The 14393-nt window shown below is 44.5% G+C and overlaps 1 protein-coding gene across 3 annotated transcripts in view; it reads left to right on the top strand.

The window, feature by feature from the left end:
* Positions 1–14393, top strand: part of TEX2 (testis expressed 2) — a 72867-nt gene that overhangs the window by 40900 nt on the left and 17574 nt on the right. For all 3 annotated transcript variants that reach the window (XM_055003260.1, XM_055003262.1, XM_055003261.1), the window contains exons 3-7: positions 2408–2608; positions 4248–4584; positions 6943–7190; positions 9105–9248; positions 13961–14060. In XM_055003260.1, the coding sequence (XP_054859235.1) occupies positions 2408–2608; positions 4248–4584; positions 6943–7190; positions 9105–9248; positions 13961–14060 (1030 nt within the window). The remainder of the gene's footprint in view (positions 1–2407; positions 2609–4247; positions 4585–6942; positions 7191–9104; positions 9249–13960; positions 14061–14393) is intronic.

Genomic DNA, 14393 nt, shown 5'->3' with positions numbered 1-14393 from the left:
TTTGGGACAGCTGGTATGAAATATCTAGAGATCTGGGGGGGGATTCTTGGCTTGACATTGGATTTTTCTAGTACTAACCAGCATGTATTTTTAATGTGCCAAAGAAATAAAATTGCTCCTTTTTTGTTGTTGTTTGGAAAACAAATGAGACGGAATTCTAATGTGGTTAGGTTGGTCTGGCAGAGTTTAATCCACTTGATTTATTGCACCCGTTGCATCAAATTTTTGGTTTAAATAACAGAAAGCAGCTGGTGCTGGGTCTGTCTATTATCCACTTACGCTGAAATAAAAGTAAGGGTATGGAATAGATCAACTAGAGGTTGGATTGGGTTGTGTTTTGCGGCTGTCTCAAAAGTAATCTTCTATAGAAAAACACAAGCCTTTTTGTTTTGGCTTCCTTTCTGGTTTATGTCAAAATGTACTGTTCATGGTGTCAGCTCCGCGTCCAGGCATGGCTGCACCTGACATACTAGCTCCTGTTGTAGGTCTTTGGGTGCTGCCTTTTGGCCTCCTCAGGCTGAGGCATCCCAGCACTTGTCGAAGGCTTATGGGCAGCCACACCTGTGCCTTCTTTGCTGGCTGCAGTGCTTCCTTTGCTAGTTGCCTCAGGCAGCCTCACCTGTGGTTGCTTTGCTCCCAGCCTCTCCTGGTCTTTGCTAACCCCTTCTAGTCTGCCTGCCAGTTGAGGCGTGGCCTGGTGCTGCCTTGGCTGCTTTTCCTCCACTGCCGGTAAAGTTGCTGGCTTGCTACTGGCTGTCCCTGCCCCTTGTGCCTTCTCCCCCTGGTTAGGCCCCCTCCTGGTTACCCTCATTCTTCCTGTCTGGGCTCCTAGCCTCCCACTGGAGGGTGGGGCTGGCTGGCCTCCACCTGCCCCGTTTGACTCTCTGAGGCTTGGGTGTCTCTTTACCTCCCTCTGTTGCTGGCCAGTTTGGGACCTGGTCTGTCAGTGCAGCTGAGTAGCCACCTCCCGGCTGTCCCCTGCCTGTTCCTCCCGGCAAGTCCAGGGGCTGAGCCTCAGACCCCGGACGCGTGGGATCTTGTGTTGCTGCTGTGGGTGAGTATGTGTTGTCTAATGTTACAAAATGTCAACAGTCTTGCAATGGCTGGATGTTGCTCTTATATTCCATGCTCCAGGGCATCCGATGCATAAGAGGTTCATGCATACAGAGAAGGTGCCTTGTTCTCTTCTAGGAGTTAAGAAAAGGCACCCAGTGCATGCTGTGTGGGGAGGCCCCACGACTGCATGGAGCAATCTTCAAGTCTTGCAAGGTTATAGGGAGTCTTTGTTACTCATTATGTATTAGAGCCCCACTGAATTTGTCATCCAAGACACGTTACTCGACTTGTGAATTCCCGTCTGCTTGCTAGCGTGCTGACCACAGGTTTTCTGTAATATTTGAAGAGGTCATCAGAAGAAGCAAGTACACAAGGTGAAGCTGCAAGGCATTTTGATGGCTGGAAATACTTGAAGGGGCTTGCTGTTCTCTCCCATTCATTCGCCCGAATCTATGAGAAGGCAAGACTCTCTGGAAAAGTCAATAATGCTAGGAAAAGTGGAAGGCAGCAGGAAAAAGAGGAAGACCTAAAATGAGATGGCTGGACTCAGTCAGAGAACCCACGTCCTCCACTTTGGCGGATCTGAGCAAGTCTGTTAATGATAGGATGTTTTGGAGGTCTTTCATTCATAGGGTCACCATGGGTCGAAGGCGACCTGACGGCATATAACACAACATCTATGTGGACTTGACTACCCTCTGACTTGTCTGCTGGCTGGCTTACTTTACGGCACTTTTCCATTTTCACACAAGTATGAACAGTAGGGTGATCTCCTTAGCCCCGTTTCCTCTTCCTTAATAGTGCTCTTTGGCAGCCCAGTATCATGCTGCCCCTTTAAGATCCTAGTGCCTGGCAGACCTGATCCTTTTCCAGTCTTCCTCAGCTAGATAAGTGTTTTGCCTCTCAGAACATTACAGAAAAGATGTGGCTGACCTGCCATGGAAACACAGTCTGGTCACTGCTACATCATAAAGGGAAAATCATAGCATAGAAGGTAGCCAGTTTGGTTTAGTGGTTAAGAGCGGCAGGACTCTAATCTGGAGAAGCGGGTTTGATTTCCCACTCCTCCACTTGAAGCCAGCTGGGTGACCTTGGGTCAGTCACAGCTCTCTCAGAGCTCTCTCAGCCCCACCCACCTCACAGGGTGATAGTTGTGAGGATAATAATGACACACTTTGTAAACTGTTCTGAGTGGGTGTTAAGTTATATACCTGAAGGACGGTATATAAATCGATGTTGTTGTGTTGCTGTTGAACTTTTTATGTTATAGACTTGCTTAGACTTTTCAATTACTCTGATTTGTCCTTAGATACATTACATAACCCAGTATGTGTTTGTTTTCTCCCAATAGGGTTGGATGAATGAGATCTCGAACTATGATCCAGAAACCTACCACGCTACTTTGACGCACTCCATCTTCGTGAGACTTGAGGGAAGCACTTTAAGACTTTCGAAACCCAACAAAAATATTTCCAGAAGGGCTATATATAATGAAGCAAAGCCTGACGTGGTCTATATTAGCCAGAAAATTTATGACCTTACGGACAGCAAGGTGAGTGCCAATGAAATTTTAGTAGGAACTCCCCCACATGATTGATTACTGATCCACCGGGCGTGTTGCAGGGCGTGGCTTCTGAGAGCTGTCGAGAAGGACACGCATTGCTGCCAAAAACGGCATTCCTGTCTCTTGGTCACCCCCTCTAATGGTAATATCTGGGGATTGTCAAAAGTGTGGTATGATACTGCACTGTTTCCCTTCCTCTACAAGAGCTATCCATTAAAATGACCCAGAGGAAGGGAAATTTGGCAGCATAATGATGCACTCTGAGCATCCCTAGATGTTACGAGAGAGAAGGGAACGCAGGGCTTCTGTATAAAATGGCAGCCGTGTGTTTGCTGTGACACCTACTTCTGCCTGATTTTTAAATCCTGACTGCTTTTTACGGTGCTGCTCTTACCCATGTGAAAGAGGCTGAAATTAACCTTGCTTTGTTTCGATACCATTTATTTTCCCCTTTTCCAACTTATTTTCCAAGTGCATCATTCTCAAGGGAATAAAAAGGGGTTAAAAATCAAGGCCAGAGTTATTAGTCATTTCAAGCAGTAGAACTGTGTCAAGTGTTAAGTCAGGACTGATGGCTTTTCTGAATTAATTAACACAAGAGTACAAGGATGTGATCTTGCATACGTGGCGTCAGGGCTCTTTCCCGAGGTGGGATTTGATTTAAAGGCTGTAATTATTGAATTTCGCAATTAAAATTGAGCAGCTTTTGTATTAGGAGAGCTGGGCTTGTAGAGAGCAGAATCTTTGCGGAGAATGGAATAGACCAAATGTAATTAACAAGAAACCAGTCGTCCCGTAATTAATTTGAAATATGTGTTTTCTTATTACGTAGCAAAATGAGTAGGCTGTCTGAACTAACATTTAGTAGTACAATTATACCACGTTCCCTCCAAAGAGCTGAGGGTGGTGTGCATTAGTCTCCCCTCCTCTGGTTTATCCTTACAACAACCCTGTGGAGGGTAGCTTAGGCTGAGAGTGAGTGGCCCAAGACTACCCAAGCAAGCTTCCTGGCAGACTGGGAAGCTGAACAGGGGTCTCCCAGATCCTAGTCTGACAGCCGGTCAATGACATCATTCAATATGGCCGGATACCCGAATTATTTTGAAAATATCAAGGAACTTGCATGCAGAAACAGTCTGCATTTAACACTGGAAAGGGCCAAAGTTACCCTGTTTCCCCATTTTGGAATGGGGTGGTGGTGGGTTTTGGAAAACCCATGCCAATGACAGGTGAGCCAAATAAATCTTCCAAAGTTTAGTTACTGGCCTGCCTGGACATTTCCTGCCACTGATTTCTCTTTTTGCCCTCTTTCTTCAAACTTACTTGCAATCGAAGGGATGGCCGAGAGCCCATCTCAAAGTTCCCAGTGTCCTAAGATAGGTCTCCACTCTCTCCAGCCTCCCCTGCTGCTAGCTTGTCTCCTCCACTCCCATTGCAAGATAAATTTGGCTCAGCCTTTCTCTGGGAATCTTTTAAGAGGATGATGAAATACCAAGCCCGTTCCAAATCAAGATGGCCGTCTTCCCCATCTTTGTTTCCAATTGGTTATATATGTTCAGTCAGTGCACAGAATTTTGTATTCCCTGGTGAGAGTGGCTCTGAAACATTCCTACCACTTGTTTTCCAGATTCATTTGGTCCCCAAAAGCTTGGCTCGCAAACGAATCTGGAATAAAAAGTATCCTATCTGCATTGAGCTTGGGCGACAAGATGATTTTATGGCTAAGGCCCAGACGGATAAAGAGACACTGGAGGAGAAGCCACCCTCAGAAAAGGCAGAGCCGAGCGGTGAAGAGTCCAAGAAACAATCTCAGGATGGAGCGAAGTCCGCTACCCAGAAGGATCAAGTGCTTTATCTCTTTGGAAGGACCGGTAGGGAGAAGGAAGAATGGTTTAGGAGGTTCCTTACAGCTTCCAAATTAAAATCTGAAGGAAAAAAGCCAATTGTATGTGGAAACAAGCCAGGTAGGAACCATGTTAAAAGCTGGTGTTGGTAATTTAGTAGAGGGTTTCTTCTCTGTCCGTACATTTAAAAAGTTCTTCTACTAAGATATTCAAATACTGGTGTATAAACATTGTATAAAATGTATTCTGTGTGTTTTAGAAAATGGCTGGTCTGTAGTCTGAGGAGATTTTTTAACTCTTCCTATTTTGTAACAGAAACCATTTTTAGCAATCCATGTTTTTATAACTCTGCCTTTAACAATTAGAATATTGAGTAGAAATAGGACTTAGGGAGAAATTCTTTGAATATCTTCCAGTTTCCATTTCACTGGAAAGCTTTTCCTGAACTATACAGCTGTATCTGAAGAAGTGAGCTGTGACTCGCGAAAGCTCCTACCCTACCACAAAGGTTGTTAAGTCTTATAGGTGCTCCTGGACTCTTGCTCTTTTCCACTGCTACAGACAGACTAACATGGCTACCCATCTTGATCTATGTCAGAAAGCCCATAAATTGCTTCTTTTTTCACCATTTGTTAATTCATTTTTTTAAAAACAAAATGTATGCCACATTTCCAGGAGCCTGCACAAAGCAACTTACAAAATAAAACTTAATGAAAAAGTTATTACTTAAAACCCAGCTGCAGCCTAAAAACATAGACTACTGAGTAGCTTAAAATAATAGCTCTCAGACTGAAAACAATCAAGTGGTGTTAAAAGATCATTCCCTTAATTCAAAAGCCTGGATTATCTTCTGATATCTGCTCATAATTGATTTTACAATGCTGGAATGTGTCCAGATATCTTTGGAGAGACGTTTAAGAAAAAGAGGGAAATCCAGCTTAAAGAATGCTTATTGTGACTAAAACCGACTTGAATCTTAAAGTGTTCTAAAGTTACATTGGCAAGAAACATCTGACATATTGCCTAAGGCCTGTGATTTGAATAAGTAATGTAGGAAGCCTTTAATTTTTAATAAGCCCTTTTATCTTTCCTCCAGCATTAGTAGAGTGTGTTCTTCCCCACCGTTCCCTCCAAAAAACATTTGCAGAACAAAATGTTTTTGGAGGTCTATGGCCTTCAAGATGGTTAAGTGAACAAGGTAGTTAAGACAATTCAGCAGCCTAATGTAACATTTGTGCTGTAATGGAGACATACAACATGTAATGTGGTACAAACACACACACACACACACACACACACACACAAAATGTTCGGGCAGATTCTTCAAAGCAGTTAGAAACCGAAGAAGTATCCGGTAGGAAATGAACTGCTCAACCAAACTTGGGTCTCAGAGCCAAGCTACAAGTGACGCCTGACACAGGTTGGGCACTTGTCAGCTTCCCTCAAGTTTTGATGGGAAATGTAGGCATCCTGGTCTTGCAGCTGTATTGGAGAGCCAAGCTGTAAAACCGGGACGCCTACATTTCCCGCCAAAACTTGAGGGAAGCTGACAAGTGTCCAACCTGTGTCAGGCGTCACTTGTAGCTTGGCTCTCCGTCTTTCCTCTTACTTTACATAGCCTCTTCCCATATGAACCTACCCATTCACTCCAGTCATTTTCGGAGGCCCCGCTTTGGGTGCCTCTGCCACCTGAGTCTAGAAAGGTGGCAACCTGTGCAAAGGCCTTCTAAATTGTGCCTCCAAAACTTCCAAACTCCCTCCCCAGGGGGATTCGTCTGTCTCCCTTTGTTGTCTTCCGCCACTAGGTGAAGCCTTTTTTTTTTTGGTTTGGCATTTATTCCCTGCATTCAAGTTTGCAGAGTTTTATACTGGAGTAATGAGTAGTTTTTTTGCCTGTGGCTGCGGTTATACCAGCCTGCATGGCCTTCACAAAATCTTTCCCTTGTATAGTAAAATTCCTTAATGAATTAGCATTGATGGGCTACAACTGTAGCAGCCAAATTGTAGCCATGGCTCTGGTCTGTGGAATTCTTCCACACTCTGTTCTCCCCTATAATTCCCTTCCAAATAGTAGTTACCTTTTGCAGTTGCTAACATGTATCTTGCTAATTATGTACACCATAATTCCTGAAAATTATGCACTATAATTCCTGTTTGCCTAGCATTAGTACTGTCGGCTTCAACTGTTTGAAAATTAAATCTGTTTGTTTGACCCTCAAGGGTGTGCATGGGACTGAGAGAACTTGCTATGTGAGACAATGACTTCTGTTAGATTCCAATACACAGCGATTTGGGGGTATATGGCCCCGGAATTTATTGTATTTACGTGCCTTCTGTGAAAATGGCTACGTGCGACTCTTGCTATACTAACAACATTCTAATCATTGCATTTTAAATTTCTGACCTTCACAGTCATCTAGTTTTGTGTTTGATCTTCCATCATTGATTGTGGGGGGGCGGTTTCCCTCCTTCCCTTAGGATTTTTGCCAGCACACAGTAGATCCAATAGCCAGACGGGAGTTCTCACGCACAGTCGAAGCGGCAGTAAAGGAAGCCAAGAAGAAATCCTCTCTCAGCCAAAGCAGAAGGAGCTGGCAGCCACCGTGAGACAAAAGATGTTTCTGGATTACAGTGTGTATATGGCGAAATGCATTCCCCAAGAACACCGAAGCCCCACCGCTAGCCCAGTTCACAGTGCTGACAGCAGCCCTACTGCCGCAAAGAAGGTGAAATTGAGTTTCTGTGCCTTGTTTTCTGTCGTCTTCTGTGGTGCAGAGTTTGGGTTTCTTGTTGCCTGTGTTGTGGTGTCTGGGAAAGGGAACATCTTCCCTGAAGTGGCTTTGCTCCTTTTCCGCTGCCAGCGTTTTCTGTCTACGTTGATAACCTGACCTTTGTGGATGACTTTCGTGATATTAAAGGGGGGGGGGGAGGAATTCCAGAACTGCTGTGACTCTTGCCATAGTGTCAATATAATACCATTCTAGAGTTTGCATGTGATACAATGGAGCTGCGTCTTCCTACCCTTCTCTGAAAACTCCCCATGCATTCTGTTGTCGAACCTGCGGCTTAGCTTTGGATGTTTCCTGGGAAGCGCAGGTTCCCCGTTTATGATTCTTTCCCCTCCCAACTAATGTGTAGCATTCCAAATCATTACGAAGAACCACCCTTCCTAGCTGTGCTGTTTGCTTCCATTCCTTCTTGACCAAACTCTTGGCAGCCATTTAAGGAGTTTGCGGTGCCAGGTCATAGCTGTCCTTCGTCAGGCTATGCCAACGTGTGGCCAAAACCTTGGGTGGGAGAGTGACCCGCTGATAAGGCCGTCTGCATATCTCCCCATCACTGTGAGGGCTCACAAAACTGGACATCCTCTCCAGTCTGTCAATGCAATTTTGTCAGCAAATGCAGGTCCCTTCTGATCGTAAAATCTTAAGTGCTATCAAGCTTGGTAACTCCTACTGACATTGCCTGAATATCTTGTACCAGCCTGCCACAATCTTGAGTGAAACCTCCACCCTGCAAGACCGTTTTGTCTATCCTGGACACCCCCCTGCCTATCCCCCTGCCTGGATGCAATCGGCTTCTGTTGCTCTCCTGGGAAGACCTGCTCCCCATCTAATCAGAGCCAGAAAATCCATAGATGTTTTATTTTCCCTCTGCGAGAAAACGAGCTCACAGAATGAGGCAAAATGGTAAAAGGGGGAAGCAGGGAACTGTAAAAATCTGTTTCATTTTGGCGTTTCGTTTAGGGAATACAGTGGAGCAACAGGGCAGAATGTAAAGATTCCTAAGCCACACGTTCTGCTTTCCCTAATTTGCAAGGGTGTCAGTTTTCTGAGCTAGCCAGGCTACAGGAACAGAAAGCTGTTTCCCCGGACACTGACCTTAAATTCCCCGAAACTGGTTGGGGTTCTGGGTAAATGTTCCAAACCCAAGTTACTGAGTCCGTATGTGCCTAAGGACCAGTGTGAAAGGGAGCAGCTGTAGTGACAAAAGTAAGAAGCCGTCTTCCTTCGTGTAGCAAGATGAGTGAGCTCTAGAGAACATCCCATGCATTCTAGAGAGCATCCATGTATTACCCAAGAGCCATGAAAAGACGTTCAGGTGAGTTGCACACTGTTACTGCAAACTGGAGACAGCCAACTATTTTTATTCTGAAATGAATATAATTTTAAATATGGATGGTTTCTTGTGGAGTGCGTGCACTTCCTCCTCTCACCTTTGCTAAATAGGTTTTTAACATTTTTACGTTTGAGGAAACCTTCAAAATCTGTTTGGCCAGGAGTGACAGTGGGACAGAAATGTGTGTTGCACCATAGAAGGTGAAGCCTGTCTCGAGCCACATTAAAAACTGCTGTCACCAACAGGCTTTTTAAATGATCGATGTCATCTCTAGTGTGACATACTATTGTCAGATGTTTGATTTCTTAAAAAATAAGGTAAACTCGGTGTTAGCTCTTTACCACGTATTAAAATTGCCACTTTTATTAAGTGCAGGATTGTCCATCAATAAAAAGGCCTGTTGTGTGTATTACGCAGTTTCCTAATGGGCAGTAACCAGCATTGACATCAGTCCATTCAGATGTAATTCAGTTGAGTGAATTGCTGGAAGTGAGCAAACCAATTCTCTTTTTCTGTGGTAGTTGCCAGACGCCCATAGTGAAGAAGAGGAGCAGGAAGCGTGGGTGAATGCTTTGCTTGGAAGGATATTTTGGGATTTTTTGGGAGAAAAGTATTGGTCCGACCTCGTGTCGAAGAAGATACAAATGAAACTTAGCAAAATAAAGGTATGCATACTTCTCAAGATGCCCTTCTCTTTGTTCTTGACTGTTGTTTGCATGCACTAGCTACGTATCCTGGTTACATACATAAGAAGCCTTCACTTCGGTGATCTTGTTTAAATCACTCTTGCTTGTTAATAAGAAGTTTTGTCAGCTTCCTGCTGAAATGAATAGCTGGATGCAGTCAATTGCCTCACACTCCCTTGTCTCCAACCGCCCTGCTCAGTGAAGTGTGGCTTGTTCCATTGACGCAAGGTGTTTCTGCCAGTACAAGAGGCTCCTTTAGTGGGAAGCAACTTCAGCCTATAGAATGCACCGCCCTTAGCCGAGCAGGGTAGCTGAGTGCTGTCAGGCTATGGCATTCCAGTTGGCTAGAGTCTGCCTTCCTCCCTTCTGCAAGAAGACAAGGCCTTTTGATTTCAAAAGGTTTTATTAGAAAGACAGCATTCAGGCCCAGGTGTCCACACTCCAGGACCAAGCAGATCCTGGCTGAGCAAAGCTTTGTTAGGAATGAGTTACAAAACGAAAGTTGCTACACTTCAAACTCCCAGATCCCAGCCTCCCCCCCAGAGTTCACATAGCAGGCAGCTTCTTTGTGGGAACGCTGGTTCGTCAAGGTCGACTCAGAAGAAAACAGATAAGACGCAGCATCCTCTCCCATGGAAATGCACTTGAAGGGACCTAGAGGGGAGAGAGACTAAACAACTACAGAAATTAATATGGCGTTACACAGGCTACAATTCCCCAGCATGGCAGATCCTGACAAGTGCGACCCCTTCTAAATTCGCCAGCGAAGAACTGACCACTGAAATGCAGAGATCTTCACGTGAGTCAGTTGTGTCATGCTTTGTAAGTGGATGAGCTGTGCTGCTTTTTACTTCGTACTGCGCCAGAGGTTGTGGCTTCCTCATCACGTTAGCAGGAAGATAATTATCTCTTTTTGCAGGTAGTTTTTAACCTGCTGTTATCCAGTTTAATTGGCAAGCTTGATATCTCTCAGTACATACAAATTTAGGAAGAAATCCGCAAATACATGTGCGGTCAAAATGCACATTTTGAAAGAAAAGCTTTGGAGCCCATGAACCCCCTTTGTTTTCTTTACTGTGCCAGTGAATTTTTACTGTGTCTATTGCACCCTTTGAAATGTGGCAAGCTGATATTAAGATGACAGAGATGGAATATGTACGGTAAATCAGACGTCCACTTGGAAAAATATACTAGTGCTCAATATAATATAAAGTTTTATATTTTTTCCCACACTTTTGCTGTAAACTTATTTATTGATGCACTTTGGTTCCCATTCTTGCGTTAATTGCTGCACTGTGACCTACTGTAAACCTACTGCATTCAACTGCTTTGGAAGGGAAGCAGTTGAATGCCAAGTGAATGCAAATAAGAGACTAGAACTCAGGATTTGTTCCTGGATACTAACTAGTGATCCATATGGAAATGAGTGGTTGTCTTACAAATGAAGTTCCCTTCCAAAGGGAGTTCTGACCTATCTTGTATTCTATAAAACTGTTATGATCACCTGTCTAAAGCAATATAACTGCAGGGGCAATTCTGTTGGCAACTGCAAGGTGAAACTGAAAGCCAGAGCACCTCGCATCTCACTGTTAAGGCAGAAATTTGGCCGACATCCTCGTTGTTCGATCCGACCAATGTGGGTCCCTGATCTTATCTTTGGCCCTTCCTAGAGTTCTTCCTTTTCCCTGTCTAATCAAATGGGACTCACAATGAGTCCAAAACCTGGGAAATGCTCAACGGAGTTTAATTCTCTGCACTACCAGGGCTCATTTCAAGGGGGAATGCACAGGAACGCAGTTCCTGCAGTTCCCCAAAGAGGTCACATGTCAGGTGACCCCGCCCACCTGACTCTCGGCCATTTTGGGCCCTTCAGCCTGGATTGGGGCTGAAACAGCCCGGATCGGGCCTCTGATGGGTGGTGGATCACTCTCCCACTCAGCAGCGGCCCAATCCTGACTATTTTGGGCCCCTTTTTGGCCATTTTCAGCCCCCTTTTGCCATTTTGGGCCCAATTTCAGCCCTGAATGGCCAGGATTGGGTCCAAAACAGCCAGGATAGGTGATGTCAGGGGGTGTGGCATATGCAAATCAGTTATGCTAATGAGTTATGGTAATGAGTTCCTCCAGCTCTTTTTCTACGAAATGACCCCTGTGCACTACCGCTCTGCTTTGGCCAAGGGGAAGAACTCTGAGACTAGTCTGAGGCCTAGAAGCAGCTAGAACAAGGCGCTGTGCCTTGAGATTCCACCCAAATGACATCTTCTTTTGATACCCCTTCCAGTGTCTAGGAATGCTTTTATTCCGTGTTGGGGCAATGTCATGTTGTAAGCTTTCCTGCTAGCAACAGCCATTGAAGTGGAGTGGGAGGATGCATAGCTTGTGGCGATGATGCAAAATGGGACACGTAATGCTAGAAGTTACCAGGGAGAGAGGAAGAAGTAAAAATACTCTATTTCATTAAAAAGATCCGAACATCCTGCTACATTCTTTCCTTCCCTTGCAAACAATAACCATGCTCCTTCTTGGCCCGATAATGTTTTTACTTAGCATGGAAAAACTAATTTCCTTTCCTTTTTTTTTTTTAAGCGTCCTATTGTTAGACTTTTATTCCTTAATCAAGTTGGCTAAATTGCATCTTTTAAGGTAGAATAGGTTCCTTCAGAAACCACCAACAGGAGTGCTGTTACGGATAATGAGTTTGTCAGCTTGAAACCTGTAATTCCGTTTAAGGCACCAATCCAAACACAGCAGAAGTTCTTCCGGCACTCACCGTTTATCACCACTGAAATGCATCTTTGGCAAACACACGTGAAGTAATGGCCTCCTAGTATGCAGCGCTAAGCAGGCCCGCTTAATGAGCTCTTACTTATGCACCCCCTTTCTTATCAGTGCTGCTGTTCGGGTCATTGTTGCTGTATTAGCAGAAAGCCGCTTTACCAGCTGTCCGTCCGCAACTGCAAAAAGGGAAATTGCAGCCAGTGTCCCATGGGGAGTGAAGGAGAAATGGTGCTAGAACCAGATCTCACTTTCCATCCACTCCCATGCATTCTTTTGCAAGAGCGCAGCCGAGGAAGAAAAGCAGGCAGAGGGGGAAGCTGGCAAGTAGAAGTCGGACCCAGATGCATGCAGGCCAGGTTAGGAAACACAGCTGACCTCTTACACTAACTCAAGCAATAGCTTGTTGCAAACCGGGAGCAAAACAGTGTGTCGCAAGGAGCTCCCTGATTCTCCTTTTTAAAAAAGAAAATCGAAAGAAATCTGGGCAGAGGAGCGTGAGGCTGCATAACCCTTTTCCTCATCGTTGTTCTCCAGCTCAAAATTGCCCTTCCCCAGGCGGCCCCTTCACTGGTGTTTCTCTGTGAGTGAAAACGTAGCTTGAAGAGGGCAATTTTGCACTGAAGAACAGTCAGAAAGGGGAAAATCTTACATTTGCAGCTTACCAAGGCTTCTTTTGCCAACAACAAAAAAATGGAGAGGAAACGGATCAAGGATCTCCCGGTATATCTCTTGATGCTCAGGAAGGAACATTTTACAATCGCGCCCTCTTTTATGAACCCAGTTAAAGAGCAGAGGAGAGTCAAAGCAGTGAACTCTATCAGGCATGGTTGCTAAATGATTCTCCGTGTGCGGAGGTAGGATTCCATTGAATAACAGGCGCTGGGGACAAACAGGTGCTCGTGTTGCGCTTATGAAAGAGCCCTGCTGGGACCTCTTGCTGGCTTTTGGAGACAGAATACTGGGCAAGAGAGGCCTTAGCCTGATCCAGCAAGACAGTTCCTATATTCTGCTATTCACTGTTCTAAAACATAAAAGCCACCAATGTGAATTTTTTTTAAAGACATCTGTACTAATTGCAGATTCTGTGTTGATGGCCACAAGAGAGGAGGAGAGGCAAGGTGAATGCCAGCCCCTGTCTGGGCTTCCCCTGATACTGCTCATAGAGGAAAGGCAGCCTCAAAATGTCTTGCTCTCCCTTCCCACCAGCCACGCAAACCGCACCCCTTCCCCTTGCACCTTTGAGGGGAGGCATGCCTTCCTGAAAAGTACTGGAAGTGCCTAGAGGGAGGCACGCCCTTTTAAAAAAAACAAAACCCTCTCTACTAGGGGCAGATGCTTTTTGACAGAGCTGCTGTTGATAACGAGTTGCTCGGTTGAGTGGTGCTGGGATTTGTTTTCATAGTACTGACCACGTATGGTAGAAGAAAGCATTGGTGGGATTTGGTCCCGGATCACGTTTTTAATGTTTATAGTGTCTGCTTTTATGTTACTTCATTACAATCTTGCAACAGCTGGATCAGGATTATGTGAAACTTTATTTTCTCTCCTCGAATACAAAAATACATATATTTTTGCAACTTTAGCTCTGACTGTTGGATCTTTAACAGACATTTCCTCACCCCTCAGTTATGGGTGGGCTGAACTTTTTAAAATTAGTATGAATTTACAAAGCAAATTTGTAAATCCCAGGATCTCCTAGCAGTTAAAGAATACCTAGTTAAGTGGCCAAGAGTATGTCCTGTGGTACCCCTAATCTAGTTCTTTGCAAGAATCCCATCAATCAACCAATCTAAGGTGATTCACCAGACATTGGTCAGTGGTCCAGCTCATGCCTACCTCTGCTTGAAGAAAGCTTTTTCGTATATCTTTTCTGTTTATGTGATTAAAGGCTGTTCTTTTTTTCTCTCTCTTAAGTTGCCATACTTCATGAACGAGCTAACACTAACTGAACTAGATATGGGAGTTGCAGTGCCGAAAATCCTTCAAGCCTACAAACCTACTATTGATTACAAAGGTAACACATAAAAGATGTCAGCTCTTTTATCAATAAAAACTGTTCTGTAGTTAGAAACTTCTTACGGTTTGATGTTTATTTTAAAAAAATTATATGCCGCCTCTCCAGAGGACTACTTCTAATCAGTAAAAAGGTGTAATCCAGCTACGAAGATCATGCTACTATAGTATTTCAGTCTTAATAATAATATAAAATCCATAGGGGCAGCCGTGTTAATTGGTAAATGATGTTTGGGATTACTTGTGTAAGTTCACGTGTGGCAGTTTATTCTGCCTTTTTTAGCCTACTTTCTCTGTGTGTGTGTGTGTGTGTGTGTGTGTGTGTGTGTGTGTG

The sequence above is a fragment of the Eublepharis macularius genome, chromosome 19, assembly GCF_028583425.1.
Source record: "Eublepharis macularius isolate TG4126 chromosome 19, MPM_Emac_v1.0, whole genome shotgun sequence".
In the NCBI taxonomy this organism is placed as follows: domain Eukaryota; kingdom Metazoa; phylum Chordata; class Lepidosauria; order Squamata; family Eublepharidae; genus Eublepharis; species Eublepharis macularius.
Note: the sequence above shows the minus strand (reverse complement) of the source record. Positions and strands in the feature narration are given on the sequence as shown.